The sequence below is a fragment of the Diadema antillarum genome, unplaced genomic scaffold, assembly GCF_040938485.1.
Source record: "Diadema antillarum isolate AM-2024a unplaced genomic scaffold, OU_Dant_1.0 scf00000068, whole genome shotgun sequence".
Lineage (NCBI taxonomy): Eukaryota > Metazoa > Echinodermata > Echinoidea > Diadematoida > Diadematidae > Diadema > Diadema antillarum.
The window spans coordinates 48,545-64,440 of record NW_027270957.1 but is presented as its reverse complement, the minus strand read 5'-3'; the positions used below and the strand labels follow the sequence as shown (position 1 = coordinate 64,440).

Sequence of the window (15,896 nt, the reverse complement as noted above, 5' to 3'; positions counted from 1 at the left end):
AAGACAAAGGATATTCACTTTAAAACACACTGCAGCAAAATGGAAGACATACCATAATCTTTTAATCAATTCATTTCATGTCATTACGGTCTTAAAATGGTAACAACTTACATTTAATAGTTTAAGGCATCAGCATAGCATATTTACTACATTCAGCAAGAGGTTTCATCACAAATAAAGCAAAAACTACACCAGAAAAAAACAACAACACACATGCAAATGCCACATGCATGAATAAATGCATAGACAGTAAAAGAAGTAAGGAAATTGCTTTCAGGAGGTAGTACAAACTGTGACTGCAGCTCATATGGGTTCGATGCCAGCCAGTTCCCTGAGCTTCTCGAAGACTATGAAAGACACGGTGGTGTGGGGGCCAAGACGTAGCCAGTTGGAGAAGAATCCCTTATAGAGTCCGTAGATGCCCTCAGCACGCAACGTCTTCAGCAGACAGTCCAGTGATCCACGGTACAAACATTCATGTTTGGGAGTGCCATGGGTGGACTGCACAACTGGAAAAAGGAATAGCAAATACGTGAAGTTGAACACTTGCTTTACTACAATTTTCATTCACTTTTCTACTGCCATGTATAAATGATTGATATCACATGCTCGCACTTTCCGACACACATGCTACACAGAAACAAATTGTTTGTCAGATTTAATCATCTTCCAGCAACTAATTCTGCAGTTGAAGTTTTGTCATCTAACCTTCGTGGACATTAAACACCATTTTAAAAGAAGTCCTTGACATCAATATCTGCATCATGTGTGTATTTGAAGTGTTTCAGCACTCAACTGCACTGTCACACACAGAGTACATTTACGTGTTACGACACTGAATATAACTGTTTAGCATATATGTTTCCTTTTGATTTTGATTTTGATATGAAATATTGGTAAATAATTCTAAACAAAGATAACTCAAAAACAATACTGGGTATATCATATGGTCTCTAGAAAATACTATTTTGTTGACAAAACCTTGTAACAGATAGGGCATTTGACAATTTCCAAGATAAATCACTCACAACATATAGGTACATCATACATAATAGATATAATATCAAATTCTTTATTTGAGACAGATATCACATACTGGCAAGGACAGCCCCTATTTTTTTTCCTACGTTATCACCATACCATGACTAATAGAATAGTTGGGGTGCTGTGTATTTCCCATAATCCACATTAACTCAGTCTGAGCTGGGTAAGCCATAAGATTACCTCTGATTTTCTGATTCATGACTCTCGTCTTGATGACGTCGACCGGTGAGGTGGTAAACGCCGTCATAAATCCTGACGCCATGGAGGAGACAAGATGGAGCTTCATACCTTCCGTCATCCAGCCGTGGTTGAGAATGGTATGCTTGGTGTGGTCATAGGTTGGAATCTAAGCAGAGGAAAGATTATAAAAAAAAATAATCCAAAAATCAACACAAAATTTGCATGTTGGGGTGCTGTGGCATAGTGGCTAAGACTCTCAACTCCCGATCGGAGGATCCCAGTTCGAATTCTGCCCAGTGCTCACATGTTTTACCCACCACGTCCCTCTCGACCCACGTGTATAAATGGGTATCTGGCAACACAAGGGTAACCATAATGGCAGGGCCCTCTGGTAGCTAGATCAGTGGCAACACTGAAGAGGCTACCCTGGGTAAATATGATTTTATTATCATTATCATTATTATCATTATCATTATTACCATTATCATAAATTTAAATCCATCATTCATAGAGAATTTTAGTGCACTTGCATGAAAATACCATCATGTTTATATTGATTGCAGGTAGGGCTTATCTCATAAACAAGTCCAAAGCAGACCGTTATACTGTATTATGTAAAGCATAGATGCATTACCAAAATGTATTAGTTACTCTGAATGTTTTGATTCAGTTTTGAGGTTTTACTATAAACTGTATACACAGTATATTCTGCGATGCTGTTATGTTTGTGAACTTTGTGGGCAAGCGACATTTGCAAAATTACCAACTTGCAAATATATTGTCAGCTGTAACACAAATGCCTTGTTTAATGTATCCAAGGTGATAATACTTCTTTCTCACTCGATCGACAACTCAACCAAATGTAAAATTGTCTTACGAGTCCCAATTTTCGCTATGTCACACTAGCGTGTTCGGTGCACCTTTCCACCCATATGCACACCAGCAAGTTCTCACTCACTCTTGTATAATAATTGGTGGGGGGGGGGGGGATAATCTACAAATCAAGACACATTGTAATCCCCAAATCACTGTAAATCAATTTCTGATTTATGAGAATCTATTTGCAAATTAAACATAATTTGTCAGTATAAAAGAAAAAATGACATACTGAATGGCGTTCGCACATTCAACCATAAATCCTTATCATGTGAGAGAAAAAATAGAATAACACAGACACATTAACCTGAGCTGCTGTTAGAATCATAGCCCTCTGAACAGTTGGAACAGTCCCCCTGTAGAGTCCCAACACACCCTCCGTCTTGGCAATTTGAGAGAATGCATGTAAGAAGCCACGGTACCGCGGGGCCTGACCTGGTGCTAGAACACCTTCCCCTTGAATTCTAATCCGAATTATGTCCGTTGGAGTTGTAATCCAACTACTGAGTCCACCTATACAGTAAAAGAGTGAAGAAGTCACCACAGAAAAGTTCATCTTTATTTTCATTATTCAAACAACTTCTTAGAAAAACAGAAAGTCATCTATGACTAAAAATAAATTGGTTTGATGATTAAACATAGATCAATGAGAGTTATAACTATGTAGACTTTGTGAAAATTACTGTAAAACATGATATTTTCACGGCATGAAATTTTCGCTGATTGGAGCCAACGACCTTTCTTGAGGCATGAAATTTTTGCGAGTTGCCTCTAACATTCAATGCGTATAGTGTAAACAAGAACTTTCGCAAGCATTTTGATTTCCTGAATCTCGACTCTCGTGAAATTTGTGAAATTAAAATGCACATGAACAATTCTTGTTTTTCAGTACAATATTATCAAATGTCTGCTTAAAAAGTGATTTAAGTGCTTCTTTGATTTAAGGTTTTTCTTCTTCACATTATGAGTTTATATCGCTGAACTTTTTCACTATAAACTGAGAGTGATTGTCTTGATTTACAATTCAATATATCTTTTTAACTGTTATATAATTGTCCTAGATTCTGCACAGATAGCACAAAAAAGTGGTCCAATTAACTTTGTATTTCATGGAACTTGAAAAATTCATTATGAAACATTTGAAATGCATTCCTTTTCTTCACACAATTTGATTGTCAAAGTCATTTCTATTAGAAATTTCTTTCCAAAAACAACATTTGTTATTGCACTGTGCATGTAATATACACTATGAGTTACACGCTGATGAGAAACCTAATATTATGATGTCTTGTACTCAGACAACACTAAACTATGGCTGTCTCAGAGGGCGCTATCACCTGAAGTTGCTCCTGCAGCCAGCTTTAAATGCAGAGGTGTCCTGGCTGGATCAGTGGCACCGTAAAGCCTCTTCAAGGGTTCATAGCCACCCACACGCAAGGCGCTGTAAATTCCATCTCGTATCAAGGAGGGCGTCAACCTAGGGATGATGAAATAGTGTTGTGATCATACTGACTGCAGAGACTCCAACTCTCCCGTTTTCGACGGGAGATCTCCCGCCGAAAACCCATTTTTGCAAAATCCCGTTCTCCCGCTAATTGAGATTTAATTTCTCCCGCCCTGGCTCTGTGTCTCCCGTTGGAAAGGATTTCTTACTTATTGCTATTGTATGTTGAAAAAAATAAGCCTTAGGTAGCACCAGAGAGCATCTAGAACCCTAGGAACTGCGCACACATCAACTTGGAATCTCCCGTTTGCTAGGGGTTTCAGGCGGGAGAATCTCCAGATCAGAAAGTGCTTGGGGTTGGAGTCTCTGTGACTGATATAAGCAGTGCAGTGCAGCAGTCCTTAGAAATTGGGAACTTCAAGAGGGAAGATAAAAGAGGAATACTGGCATGAAGGAAATGTTCATCAAATGGTGTATCACTTAAACTTCCACAAACTGGTTTATTGAGATTCTGATTCAAAGACATTTCTGGCATCAAAATTAGAAGGAACATTCCTGGCAATTCATATTGAATATTAAAAGGTTTTCATGAAGCTTGCCTGACATTGCAACAAGTGATATGTGATATCTGTGATTTATTCTGTAATAGTCCAATTCTTTTTGGACACATGTTTTGTCATGTTCATGTGTTCATCTCATAATTTAGAGTCTAGAGAGAGATATTCATAAATTTTGACACAATTGTTTTAACTATGATTTTACTACATAGCTCCATTCATTTCCTGACGTGACGACACTGCATGTACAGGGCAAACCCCACATGAATTTTGATAAGCATTCAAAATATACAGTATTCCATATAGGGCCTATGCACTGATTTTACAATATCATACAGTAAAATAGTTCAACAAACTTGAAATTGTACCAAACAACTTTACCTTCATTTGGGTACAAGCAAATATCACACAAGAGTTTGTTATGATTGGTGTTTGGTTTAATTTGTTGTTTGTTGTTTTTTTTTACTAATTAATAATCCCTTCGTAACCCTTTGCCACAAATACATGAAAGATATTATGGAGAGAAGAGTTTGACACCTGTACATTTCCAATCCATTTCACAATCCTTGTTGATATTTCAATATTTACAAGACAATGGATCATGCCTGGGTTTAAGTTACATTTATTTGGAAGGCAGTCATTTTCCTGTTAATTTCCTTTTGCTTTTTTCACAGAACACATATTGATGTTCTTCCTCAATCAGAGTAACACAATGTATCTTAAAGAGTACAATGAATTTGTATTGGTCAGATATCCTGTGCGATGGTAACACCTTCTAAGTGCAGGCAGATGTCCTAGTTTGCATGTGGTTATTATGTGTACATAAGTAGAGGCATCATCCCTCCATAATAATCATACAGTTCCACTTCCTGTGTACCTGTTACCTTGACCACAAAGTCCTGGACAAAGGAAGATAATGGATGTCCATAGATAATGAAGAGGACACCACACATGTGATAGGGTGATAATATAAAAGAATCTGGCTATACAAGACAATGTATTTTATCCTCAGTGCCCAGTCTATATGAGGGACTTACAAGATAAAGCTATCAGTCCTGTTGGATGCTTGCTTTTAAGCCCTCAATCTATTGCTTCCTTAGCCACCTCCTCCACAAGGGGAAAAGCAAAAACTAAACTAAACTCAATTGCGTATAAAAGGTTGTCATGTATTACCTTCCCTCACCCTTTATAAAGTCCTCTGATACCCTCATCTTTGGCAATGGTTACAAGTCCATGGAGGAGACCCTTGTAGTACCGCTGCCTGAGTGCTGAAAGGGCCTTCTTGCTCTCCAGTTCACCTTCCAGCTGTATGCGAACTTTGGTGACCTCCACTGGATTGGTCACTACACAAGGCAGATATAAAGAGATATGAAAGGGTATATCAAATAAAAACAAAGATATATATATATATAGCTCTAGATACAAATGAAAAGATAAACAAGCGATTATTAAAAAGAATTGTGGGTATAAGATAACTACATTCCATGGGAAATATCTGAATGAATAGGATCACACCATCACTCTTTAAACTCTAATTCCACTGATTTTGATATTCACATCATGATGATTCTGTTTCAAGAGAGCATTTACCATGACTGTTTTACGTCCAAATTAAACAATAGTTATCTCTTTATTCTCAACCATGTAATTCTACAATTTTTTCATTTTCAAATTCCTAATTATTCTCATATAATCTAAAAAACAACATTGGTTTCATGGGAGCTACAACCAGTAAACTTTTTTTTTTGCATGCCAAATCATTTTCTTATTCCCTATTGGTAAAGCCCAAAATTTCTGCATCAAAGACATATATATATATATAGTGTTTATGCTCAGTCAACAACAGTATGCAGTTGTATTTATTCACCCTTTTGATGCTATCTTCTTCAGGAAAATATGAAAACAAATTTATTGCACTGCATGAAATGTGAAATCGCGTTCACAGAGAAAAGAATCTACAGTATACTCGCCATGGTTGATGAGGACAGCTATAATAACCAGCTACTAAAACCAGATAATGTACACAGGAAGGCTAGACCTTCCTGGTAGTTTCCCAACCTAACCGAGAACTGATAAGATAATAACACTTTATACCACCAGTTGGTGTTCTGTGATCAGTGTAATTTCTAGTTTTAACAAATGGCTGCACATATGAATCAACTACTTCTAGAGTACATCCGAACTGATAGGGATGGTTTGTCTAGTTACCATGCTATATCAATGATAGATGAATCAAAATAGGCCGTACAACTATACACAGTTTCCATCTTAGTCCTATAGACCAGTTTTAAAGTAAAAGTTTACTGTTTAGAAGTAAAATAAATGAATAATATGACATTGGCAGGACTTGTTCTGGATTATTACCAAGACTTAAATTAATGTAAATCAAAATTGCGAGAGACCATTGGTGATCACTCACATTTATCCCAAAGTTGATTTCAATCCTTCTAGCTCATGTCATTTTTGTGACAGCTTCTGACCACACAAGCAATGAAAATAAGAGGCTCTGGGACAAACACTACACTATAGGGCTTCCCCTATCTCATTCAGTAAGAGCACCGGTCACTAGCATTCCAGAGGTCTCAGGTTTGAATTCTGATTGCTGCCATGTTCTTTGCTCAATGTTCATTTATTACATGTACTATATATATATATATATATATATATATATATATATATATATATATATATACATATATATATATATAATATTATAAATGCAAAGACACTGACCAGAAATACATGCATGAAGAGTTTCATTGCAAAATGAGCCAAGCGCCATTTTACACATTTCAAAGTAAGTCCATCATCAGATAATTTACTACATTGTTTTTAGCAGCTTTAATCACAAATACAGCTGTATCTCAACTTAACAAGAATGGAGTTAGCTCGTTTTGCAATATATATATATATACATATATATATATATAATAATAATAATAATAATAATAAATCGTAGTTTAAATTAAAACAAAATCTATTCATTTTTACCAACTTGAGAATATGAGATTGAAGCTGTAAAAATATATACAAAATAAGTAGAATACAAATTTCAATACTGCAAAAAATATTTCTGTAATAAGTGCAGTGTCACTAAAAAGATTTCTTTTTCTACTTGATAAAGACCTAACCCCCCCCCCCAAAAAAAAAAAAAAATATTAACAAGAAAATTTGTTTATCTATTTTTATGTTAAAACTCATATATCATGCCACCACCACACCTAGACAAAATAGGTGCACAAAATATACAGAGATTTGACCCTGGCCTCAACTTTGTCATTCTTAGTATATCACAACAAAGCTGTAAAACATGTTAATCAGTAACCTGTTTAGCATGGGCTGTAGCCCCCCCCCCCCCCCCCCCCCCACACACACACACACACACACATTCTTTGGTTTAAAAAACAACAGATAAAATGAAGGGGGAAAATAAAACACAAAACCCCATGTTGATTCCACTATGATGGTATATAATACTGGTATCTTAAAAAAAAAAAAAAGAAGAAGTAGGCCCTATCAATAAAAACAGACACCCAAAAGATGTGCACTTTTACCCCCCCCCCCCAAAAAAAAAAGATAAAAAACACATGTATGTGTATATCATTTATATTATCTGCCATGGCACCCATCCGATCGGCTCCCTGGCGTGGAAAATAATCTGACGTTATGATTTCATGAAACTTTAGGGATTAGAATAGAAGTGACGCATGGAAGCATTATGTGAAAGAAAGTACCAATGTGAAATCACTCTGAGCTACACTGGAATGCACTGTGTCAAAATATATTCTACGGCACTGTTGTATTCGTTATGATTTATTATATTCGATATTTATAGTCTGCCTTACCAAATGATGCACACATATTTGCAACCCCTGCTGCCGAATATCGCAGAGCGGACTGGCCGCGGCCGGAGTCGGGCATGGTTGTGATGGGACGTGTCCTGATCGCTGATGATCCGTGTTTTGACGGCGTTGATTACCCCTACTACTGTATGTTATGAGCTAGCCGTCCAGCAGTAGAAGATGGGTATGAATACATCACATGATGATGCAAAAAGCACCAGCGAATTGAATGTATTAAAGGTCTAAATCTCGCTACCATCTCGCGCTGTGCGAGGCAACTTGATGAACAGTCTCCGAACGGCGCGTTCACCACAGCATAGAGCAGATTGCTTATACACAGCTGTAAAGTCATTTTATTTGTCGTAACCTACACTTTTGACCTCGACCACAACTGATAGGCAAATCACGTCGGCGATAGAACACGAAGCGTGTATTTCATGTGGTGCTCAATCATGTTTACCTCCCGAACAGCACCGTTCAAACCGAGCCCCAACACCCGGTGCGTCGCGACCCGGTCACCGATCGTAACTCGTGTTCAGCACTGTAAAACAAAAAATAGTGATTGCGTTAAGAAATACAGCTGTGAATGTCTTGTTCAGACAAATGATAGGAAAGACAGATTAAAATGCTACAAATATACTTGGCCAGGCTGCACAGATCATTCCTGTATCTCTCCTGCATAGATTTGAAAGTGGCCTGTCTATTCGTATATAATTCTTCCCAAGGCCACGAGCGACTATTATTATCGGCATATAAGTTATGCACCGACTTGACATAATCATGAGCAGGGATCATGGAGGAGTGGGAGAGATGCCTCCGTGATTCTAGCAAGGAGCTGCTGGGGACGACGTGCATCCACGGAGGTAAATGCAAATAGCAAACTTCATGGAACTGACATTCTCTCTCCCGAAAACTCCCACATTCACCCCACATGCAGTCCATCTGACCATGGAGTTACTTTTTAGTAGCTTCATATGATGATCTGACAGAGGCTCCAACTCTCCCGCTTTCAGATCTTCCACTTCTCAAAAAAAAAAAAAAATCCCGCTCTCCCGCTTGAGTGTGAATTTCTCCAGCTCTATTGTAGGTCGATCGGCTCGCTTAAAATGCATTTCCTTCCACTTGAAATTTAGCTTCCTCCCGCCCAACTCTGATTATATGTCATTATGTTTAAAACAAAATAAAGCTAAAATAGGACCACAGAGCACCTATAAACCTACAGATGCGGTATAAATCCAGTCCAAATATAAGTTAGTCTGATAAGATAGAGTAAAATATTACGAGTTCAACGGTATAAATTTGATTGAAATCGGATGAAAAATAAGGAAGTTATGACATTTTGAAGTTTCGCTATTTTTGGGGAAACAGTTCTTGAACAGACAATGTGATATGCAAATGGCAAAGTGAGCATGTCTATTCTATTCTATTGTTTTATTTAAATGGGGATCTATCCATGGACAATTTTCCCCACAATGTACATGTTCTTTATATAAAGTTATGTGTTGTTAATGAGGATGGGTGGATTGTTAGATGAAATGGGGGATGTAGTGATGAGTTGGGTTCATAACTGTATAGGTTGGTTCATTTATATATTAATACTTATGTAATGTTGTTCATAACAATGTATATATGGGTTCATGTTACATAAAATTCAACACAATATAAATATATATTGAGCTTATATTGTATAAATAACGATATATTATATTGGTTTCGTATCGTATACAAAATATGGGCTTGTATAATGGCGTAATAATATAAATATATATCTATATATCATTATGCTTATTATATAAATTCTTGATAATATATATATATATATATATATATATATATATATATTGATTCATATTTGGGTTTATATTGTATATAATTCACATATGTTTCCGTGTTTATAAAAGCACCAAAGCTGTCACCAAGTCTGACATTTAACTTTCTTATCTATATACATTATACCTACATATTTCAAAACAGTATATTGTCTGGTTTGAAATATTGCGTACATATATCCTGACATTGGTGGCAGTATATATGCACATATATTCCAACATTACCTGCTATTTCTATAATTAATCCAATTCCTGATAATCATTAATTGCCTACATATACATATAACTTAGCGCAGACACCTGCAATGTCATTCCCTCACAACTTACCATATAGTTTGTAAATAAAATTTTGAAATTTTCAGTTTTTCATTCAAACGCAATTAGGCCTATGCCCGAGGATCAAATCCGCGTTTATCTATAACTGATCACTATTCTGAAGTTATTCAACCAGGAATAACGCCATGTTTCAGACTTCAGTGACAGAAACATTGAGTTTTCCTCATTTTTTTGTACACAATCAATGGAAACTTGTGAGGGTATGACATGGTAAGCTCACTCATTTGCATATTCATATCCACTGTACGATAACTGTTTTGCAGAAATTAGCAAAGCTTCAAAATTTCATAACTTCCTTATTTTTCATCTGATTTCAGTCAAATTTTTACCGTTGAACTCGTAAGATTTTACTCTTCTTTTATCAGACTAACTTATATTTGGACTGGAGTTCCATGAAGGGACCCTGGACCAATAATCCAGGGATTTGTAAGTCGCCCTGCGTGGTTGACATGCTCTTATTTTGTGCTCTGACATTTTGTGTTATTTTCACTGTATTTCTGTGAAATATTGGATTTTCGATTGTATCATCCTATTTTGTAACGTACATGGATACAGGTGGCCAAATCTGGAACTGTATTTTGCTGTATTTGGTGAGATATTTTATGCATTATTTTCTTACAAGTTCTGATTTGAGCTACACTGAATTTGTAAACCATTTTGTGTACACAGTGACTATGCACTTCACTTTCATCTGCGCCTTATTCATGTTCGCTCAACTCTAACAGAGTGCCCGCCATACTCTAAGTCATTGTTACTCTGGTAGTATAATGGATCTATTGAGACTTTGGCTCATCATTCACATTGTATCTGTTTGTCAAGTCTCAACCACAAACTATCATGTACGTGTACAAGGGTATTCAGGGAATAGAGAGCCTTTTCTTCATTGTAAATACTTTAAATACCGGCTGCCATACTACAGGAATTCCTCTGCAACATTTCAGCTCAATTTACTGAAAGCCGGAGATGTCGCCCCTAACCCAGGACCAACAGCTGAGTATTCTCACTTGAGCTGTCGCACTCCGATACATTCTACATCCTACAATAGACTTGGTACTGGGGAACGCATTGTATACAACAGGGAGATTCTACTGCTGTGCAACCCTGCATGGAGACATTTGAGTCTGGAGACAGTGACTAATGATTTGCCCAATTTTCTTCATAGAACAGGCAAGAACAGGGGCATGCTCAATGAGAATGTATGGAGAAGAATCAAAGAGCTAGGTGTTCAGACACATCTTCGAGGGAAGAGATGGGGACGTCGGAAGAATGTTAAGACACGGACACGAGTGAGCACAATACTAAGTGCCCCTTCATTGTCACATATACCAGTGATCACCTCATCATGTAGGAAACTGACCTACAAGAAACTGAGAGGGATGAACGTCGACAATCTTAAAGTCGTGCCAAATTTAAGTAATTCTTTTGTAGAGTCCAATTGTAATGTCTGTTTATGGAATGTACATTCTGTCAGAAACAAAACAATATGCATTGCTGAATATGTTCACGAACATGACTTCGATATCATGTTTATCACAGAAACGTGGCTTAACCCCCAGGATGATGTGATAATTGGGGAGTTGACTCCTAGAGGGTATTCTTTTATAAATTCACCACGAAATACAAGTACACGTGGGGGTGGAATTGGTGTATTGTACAAGTCTACTCTTAAGTTGATGATGAAAAATTCTGTTCTGTCTTTTTCCACTTTTGAGTGGGCACACATTACTGATTTGTCATGTTCGGTCAATTTTTTCATTGTGTATAGACCACCACCCTCTTCAGTAAATAGACTCACATCTTCTAAGTTTCTGAACGAATTTGATGAATTTGTAAGTGAGATATCTTTGTATCCGGGGAAATTGGTGTTATTAGGAGACTTCAATATCCATTGGGAAGACATGTCTAAAAGCGATGTGCTCCATATGAATAATAGTACAGCATCTGCTGGGCTTATCCAACACGTCCAAGGTCCAACTCATAATCTGGGTCACACCTTAGATTTAGTTTTTACCCGAGATGATTTAGTAATATCAGATTGTAATACATTTGAAACATGTATCTCTGATCATCATATGATCCGTTTCTCACTGGCTAAACAGAAATCAGAGTTAATTTCTATTATTTCTTCATTACGCAATTATCGCAAAATTGATAAAGTTCAATTTGCTAATGCTTTGCAGGAATTAGTGTCGTCTCAACCCGCAGGATTAGATAGCGAGTCCTTGTTTGATTGGTATGTTTCTGGAGTTACTAAGGTACTCGATACCTATGCTCCATCTGAGACAAAATCTCGCCCTTTGAAATCACGTATGCCTTGGTTTAATGAGTCCACACTTGTAGCTCGCCAACTTCGTCGTAAAGCAGAACGAAAATGGCGGAAAACAAGACTTGATTCAGATCGTAAACTGTTCATTGCAGCAAATAAAGATGTATGTCGGGTTATTAATGTCTCTAAAGAGAAATTTTTGAAAGACAAGTTGAGTTCATGCACTGTCAAGGAGGTATATCGCATTATCCACTCACTTTTGAATAAGAAAGCAAGTTATCTCCCCTTGTATGATTCTGCATCCATATTAGCGAATCAATTTTCTTTGTTTTTTGTCGGAAAGATAAGAAAAATTAGAGATGAAGTAGATGCGTGCAACAGAATCACTGTAAACCAATTTTGTGATACTGTAAACGTAAATATTTCTCTTTTTGAGAATTTTCAGTTGCTTACACAATCAGATTTATCCAGAATCATTATGTCATCTGCTACTAAATCTTGTCAACTTGATCCCATTCCAACATGGCTCCTGAAAGAGAACCTCAATCATGTATTACCATTGCTTACAAACATAGTTAATCAATCTCTTTCCACAGGTGTTTTTCCCAAAGGAGCACACTCGGCAATAGTAAAACCACTTTTGAAGAAACCCAGCCTGGACCAAAACGAATTTAAGAATTATAGACCAGTGTCAAATTTAACATTTCTAGGTAAACTTATTGAGAAAGCAGTTTGTAAACAGTTAGTTCATCACATTGAGTCTAACAATCTTTTTGATTCTTTTCAATCTGCTTACAGGTCTTTGCACAGTACTGAGTCAGCTTTAGTAAAAGTGAAAAATGATATTATGTTTGCCATTGATTCAAACAAGGTTGTTTTTGCTGTTCTTTTAGATCTGTCAGCCGCATTTGACACGATTGATCATCAAATTTTTCTTTCCCGTTTATATAAACGAACAGGTGTTAGGTCAACAGTTTTGTCCTGGTTTCAGTCATACCTTTTGGGATGGTCTTCTCAAGTTGACATTGCCGGTAATTTGTCAAACCCCACTGTGTTAGAGTTTGGACTTCCCCAGGGATCAATAGTAGGACCCATAGGATACTCAATTTATACTCTTCCAGTTGGCGAGATAGCCCAACATTATGATGTTAATTATCATCTTTATGCTGATGATATACAGTTATATATTTCTTATGACCCGAAGACTCCAGGAGCTTCTTTTAATGCCATCACTAAACTTGAAATGTGTATTTTAGATATTAAGAAATGGATGGTAGCAAATAAGTTGAAACTGAATGATTCGAAGACTGAGTTTTTTGTGGCAGCTTCAGCCCACAATCTGCGCGGTCTTTCAAACATTCAGCTCAATGTTGGTTGCACACTAATTAGCCCCTCAGAAACAATAAGAAATCTTGGTGTTATTTTTGATTGTCGAATGTCAATGTCTCAACATATTTCTCAAATTTGTAGTACTGTTACGTTTTATTTAAGAAATATTGCTAGGATTAGGAGATTTATTGATCAATCTGCATGTCATAACGCAGTGCGTTCATTAGTTCTATCCCGTATAGATTATTGTAACGGGCTTCTCTCTTCCATTCCTTCAACTCAACTGGATCGTGTGCAGCGACTTCAAAATTGGGCAGCCCGATTAGTGTTTCAGGTTTCTAGGGACTACCCATCTCAGCCACTTCTGAAGTCGTTGCACTGGCTTCCTTTGAAGCAACGGATAATTTTCAAATTAGTTTTGTTTGTTTATAAAATCCTTAACGATCAAGCTCCGAAATATTTAGACGCCTGTTTGACTTTATATACACCTACTAGAAATTTGAGGTCATCTAGTGATCCGCTTCGTCTCACATACTCTGTTACTCGCACCTTAGCCGGTGATAGGACATTTACTGTGTCTGCTTCAAAGCACTGGAACAATTTACCACTTACCGTTAGACAGTCTCCATCAGTCAGTGTGTTCAAAAAAGCCTTGAAAACACATCTTTTCAGTAGCAACTAGTTCGTAGCTGTATATATAACATTTATCCAATTATACATACTGTCGTACATGTTTTGAATTGATTGTAAGCGCTTTGGGCCTTGTGGGAAAAGCGCACTATAAATAATAGTAATAATAATAATAATAATAATCCCATTGCCCACGCTAGCGCGATCAGTCTCCAATCTCTCCATCTCTTGCAGTTTGGTATAGGGGTCCAGACGGAAGAATCTCCCAAACTTTGCTTGGGGTCGGTGTCTCTTCTCTCAAGCCACTTTAGGGGTCAGGATTCAAGATTCAAATTTATTTTCATTTCCATGAAATAAACAGAGAAATTACAATGTCCTATGTGATAGCTCTCAAGAAAATGGTCGAGGCACCATCACCGATAATACATAATTCTTTCACTTTCAGAAAACCGCAAGCTAACCCTTTCCGTCCTTACCAAATCTGTAGGATGCAAAGTATCATCTACGCACTGCAGAAATGGAAATGTGACTTCCATTTTCACATAGTGGAAGTCGCTAATCAATCTTGTAGTGGCGCCAAGTGCTCATTGTTTGCAAACCAACCCACCAGGGAGGACGATTAGGGTGGGCCTATCGAACCTGCCTCCTATTAACTAAACAGAGTAAGAGTAAAACAAAAGTGTCATTTTTTATCTGATCGTTGATATATCCCTTTCCGTAAGCCCTACTGTAATGCTGCGATTTATTTCAGACATTATCAGTAATTGGAGCTGGATTTTCAAATTCAAATTCAAATTCAAATTCAAATTTATTTCACATGCTAAAAAGAAAACATCACGTTCACAATAAAACAGAAGAGAAAAATATACAAACAGACATAGCACGTGAGGGATCAGTAAAGGCCGTATGAAGCCTATCGAGGCCGATTCCCTTACAAACAATAAATAGTACGCAATTTCCATCAAATATACATCAAGGAACAAAAACAACAAAGAAACATCACACCAATAAAAAAGAAAAGAAAAAAAAAGTTGCAAAATTATTACAATAATTACTCAATTGCACTTTGTATTAATAACATTTTATATTTACGTTTAAAAGAGGACAGTGTTGGACTCTCTTTAATAAAAGTTGGCAACTCATTCCAGCATTTTGCTCCAGTGTATCTAATTGTAGTCTTAGAGAACTTATATCTGTAAAAAGGTAAACATATCTCATTGGCACGTCTAGTGTTGTAGGCATGGATTGCACTATTTGGGGTAAACGAATTATGGAACGTGACAGGTAAGACACCTTTAAAGTATGAAAACATAAATGTAGCCACTTGAAATTGCACAATTTGATCAATTTTCAAAATTTTCAATTTCTTAAACAGTACTGCAGTGTGTGCAAACGGATCTACATTACAGAGTATTCTTATTGCACGCTTTTGTAACATCAAGACACGATTCAATAAATATAATGAACTATGACCCCATATTATTGCACAATACGTTAAATGTGGGGAGATCATTGTATGATACATAGTTAATAGAATTTTTAAAGGAAATATATGTTTCAGAT

General features: G+C 36.8%; 1 protein-coding gene across 1 annotated transcript; it reads right to left on the bottom strand.

Moving 5' to 3' along the window:
* Nucleotides 1–303: 303 nt before the first annotated feature.
* Nucleotides 304–8,022, bottom strand: LOC139716613 (mitochondrial substrate carrier family protein ucpB-like). Its single transcript, XM_071628140.1, has 6 exons — nucleotides 7,947–8,022; nucleotides 5,285–5,444; nucleotides 3,438–3,577; nucleotides 2,408–2,613; nucleotides 1,225–1,390; nucleotides 304–509 (listed from the first exon to the last, which is right to left on the bottom strand). Exons 1-6 carry the CDS (start codon nucleotides 8,020–8,022, stop codon nucleotides 304–306), a joined length of 954 nt encoding a protein of 317 aa, XP_071484241.1.
* Nucleotides 8,023–15,896: the final 7,874 nt, after the last annotated feature.

What these genes read in the sequence shown, in the direction of transcription:
- LOC139716613 (XM_071628140.1), bottom strand. Translation starts at nt 8,022, where the DNA reads ATGCCCGACTCCGGCCGCGGCCAGTCCGCTCTGCGATATTCGGCAGCA. An exon ending in AAATATGTGTGCATCATTTG is followed by an intron (nt 5,445 to 7,946) that starts GTAAGGCAGACT and finishes TGCCTTGTGTAG; the next exon opens with TGACCAATCCAGTGGAGGTC. An exon ending in ATCAGAGGACTTTATAAAGG is followed by an intron (nt 3,578 to 5,284) that starts GTGAGGGAAGGT and finishes CATCATCCCTAG; the next exon opens with GTTGACGCCCTCCTTGATAC.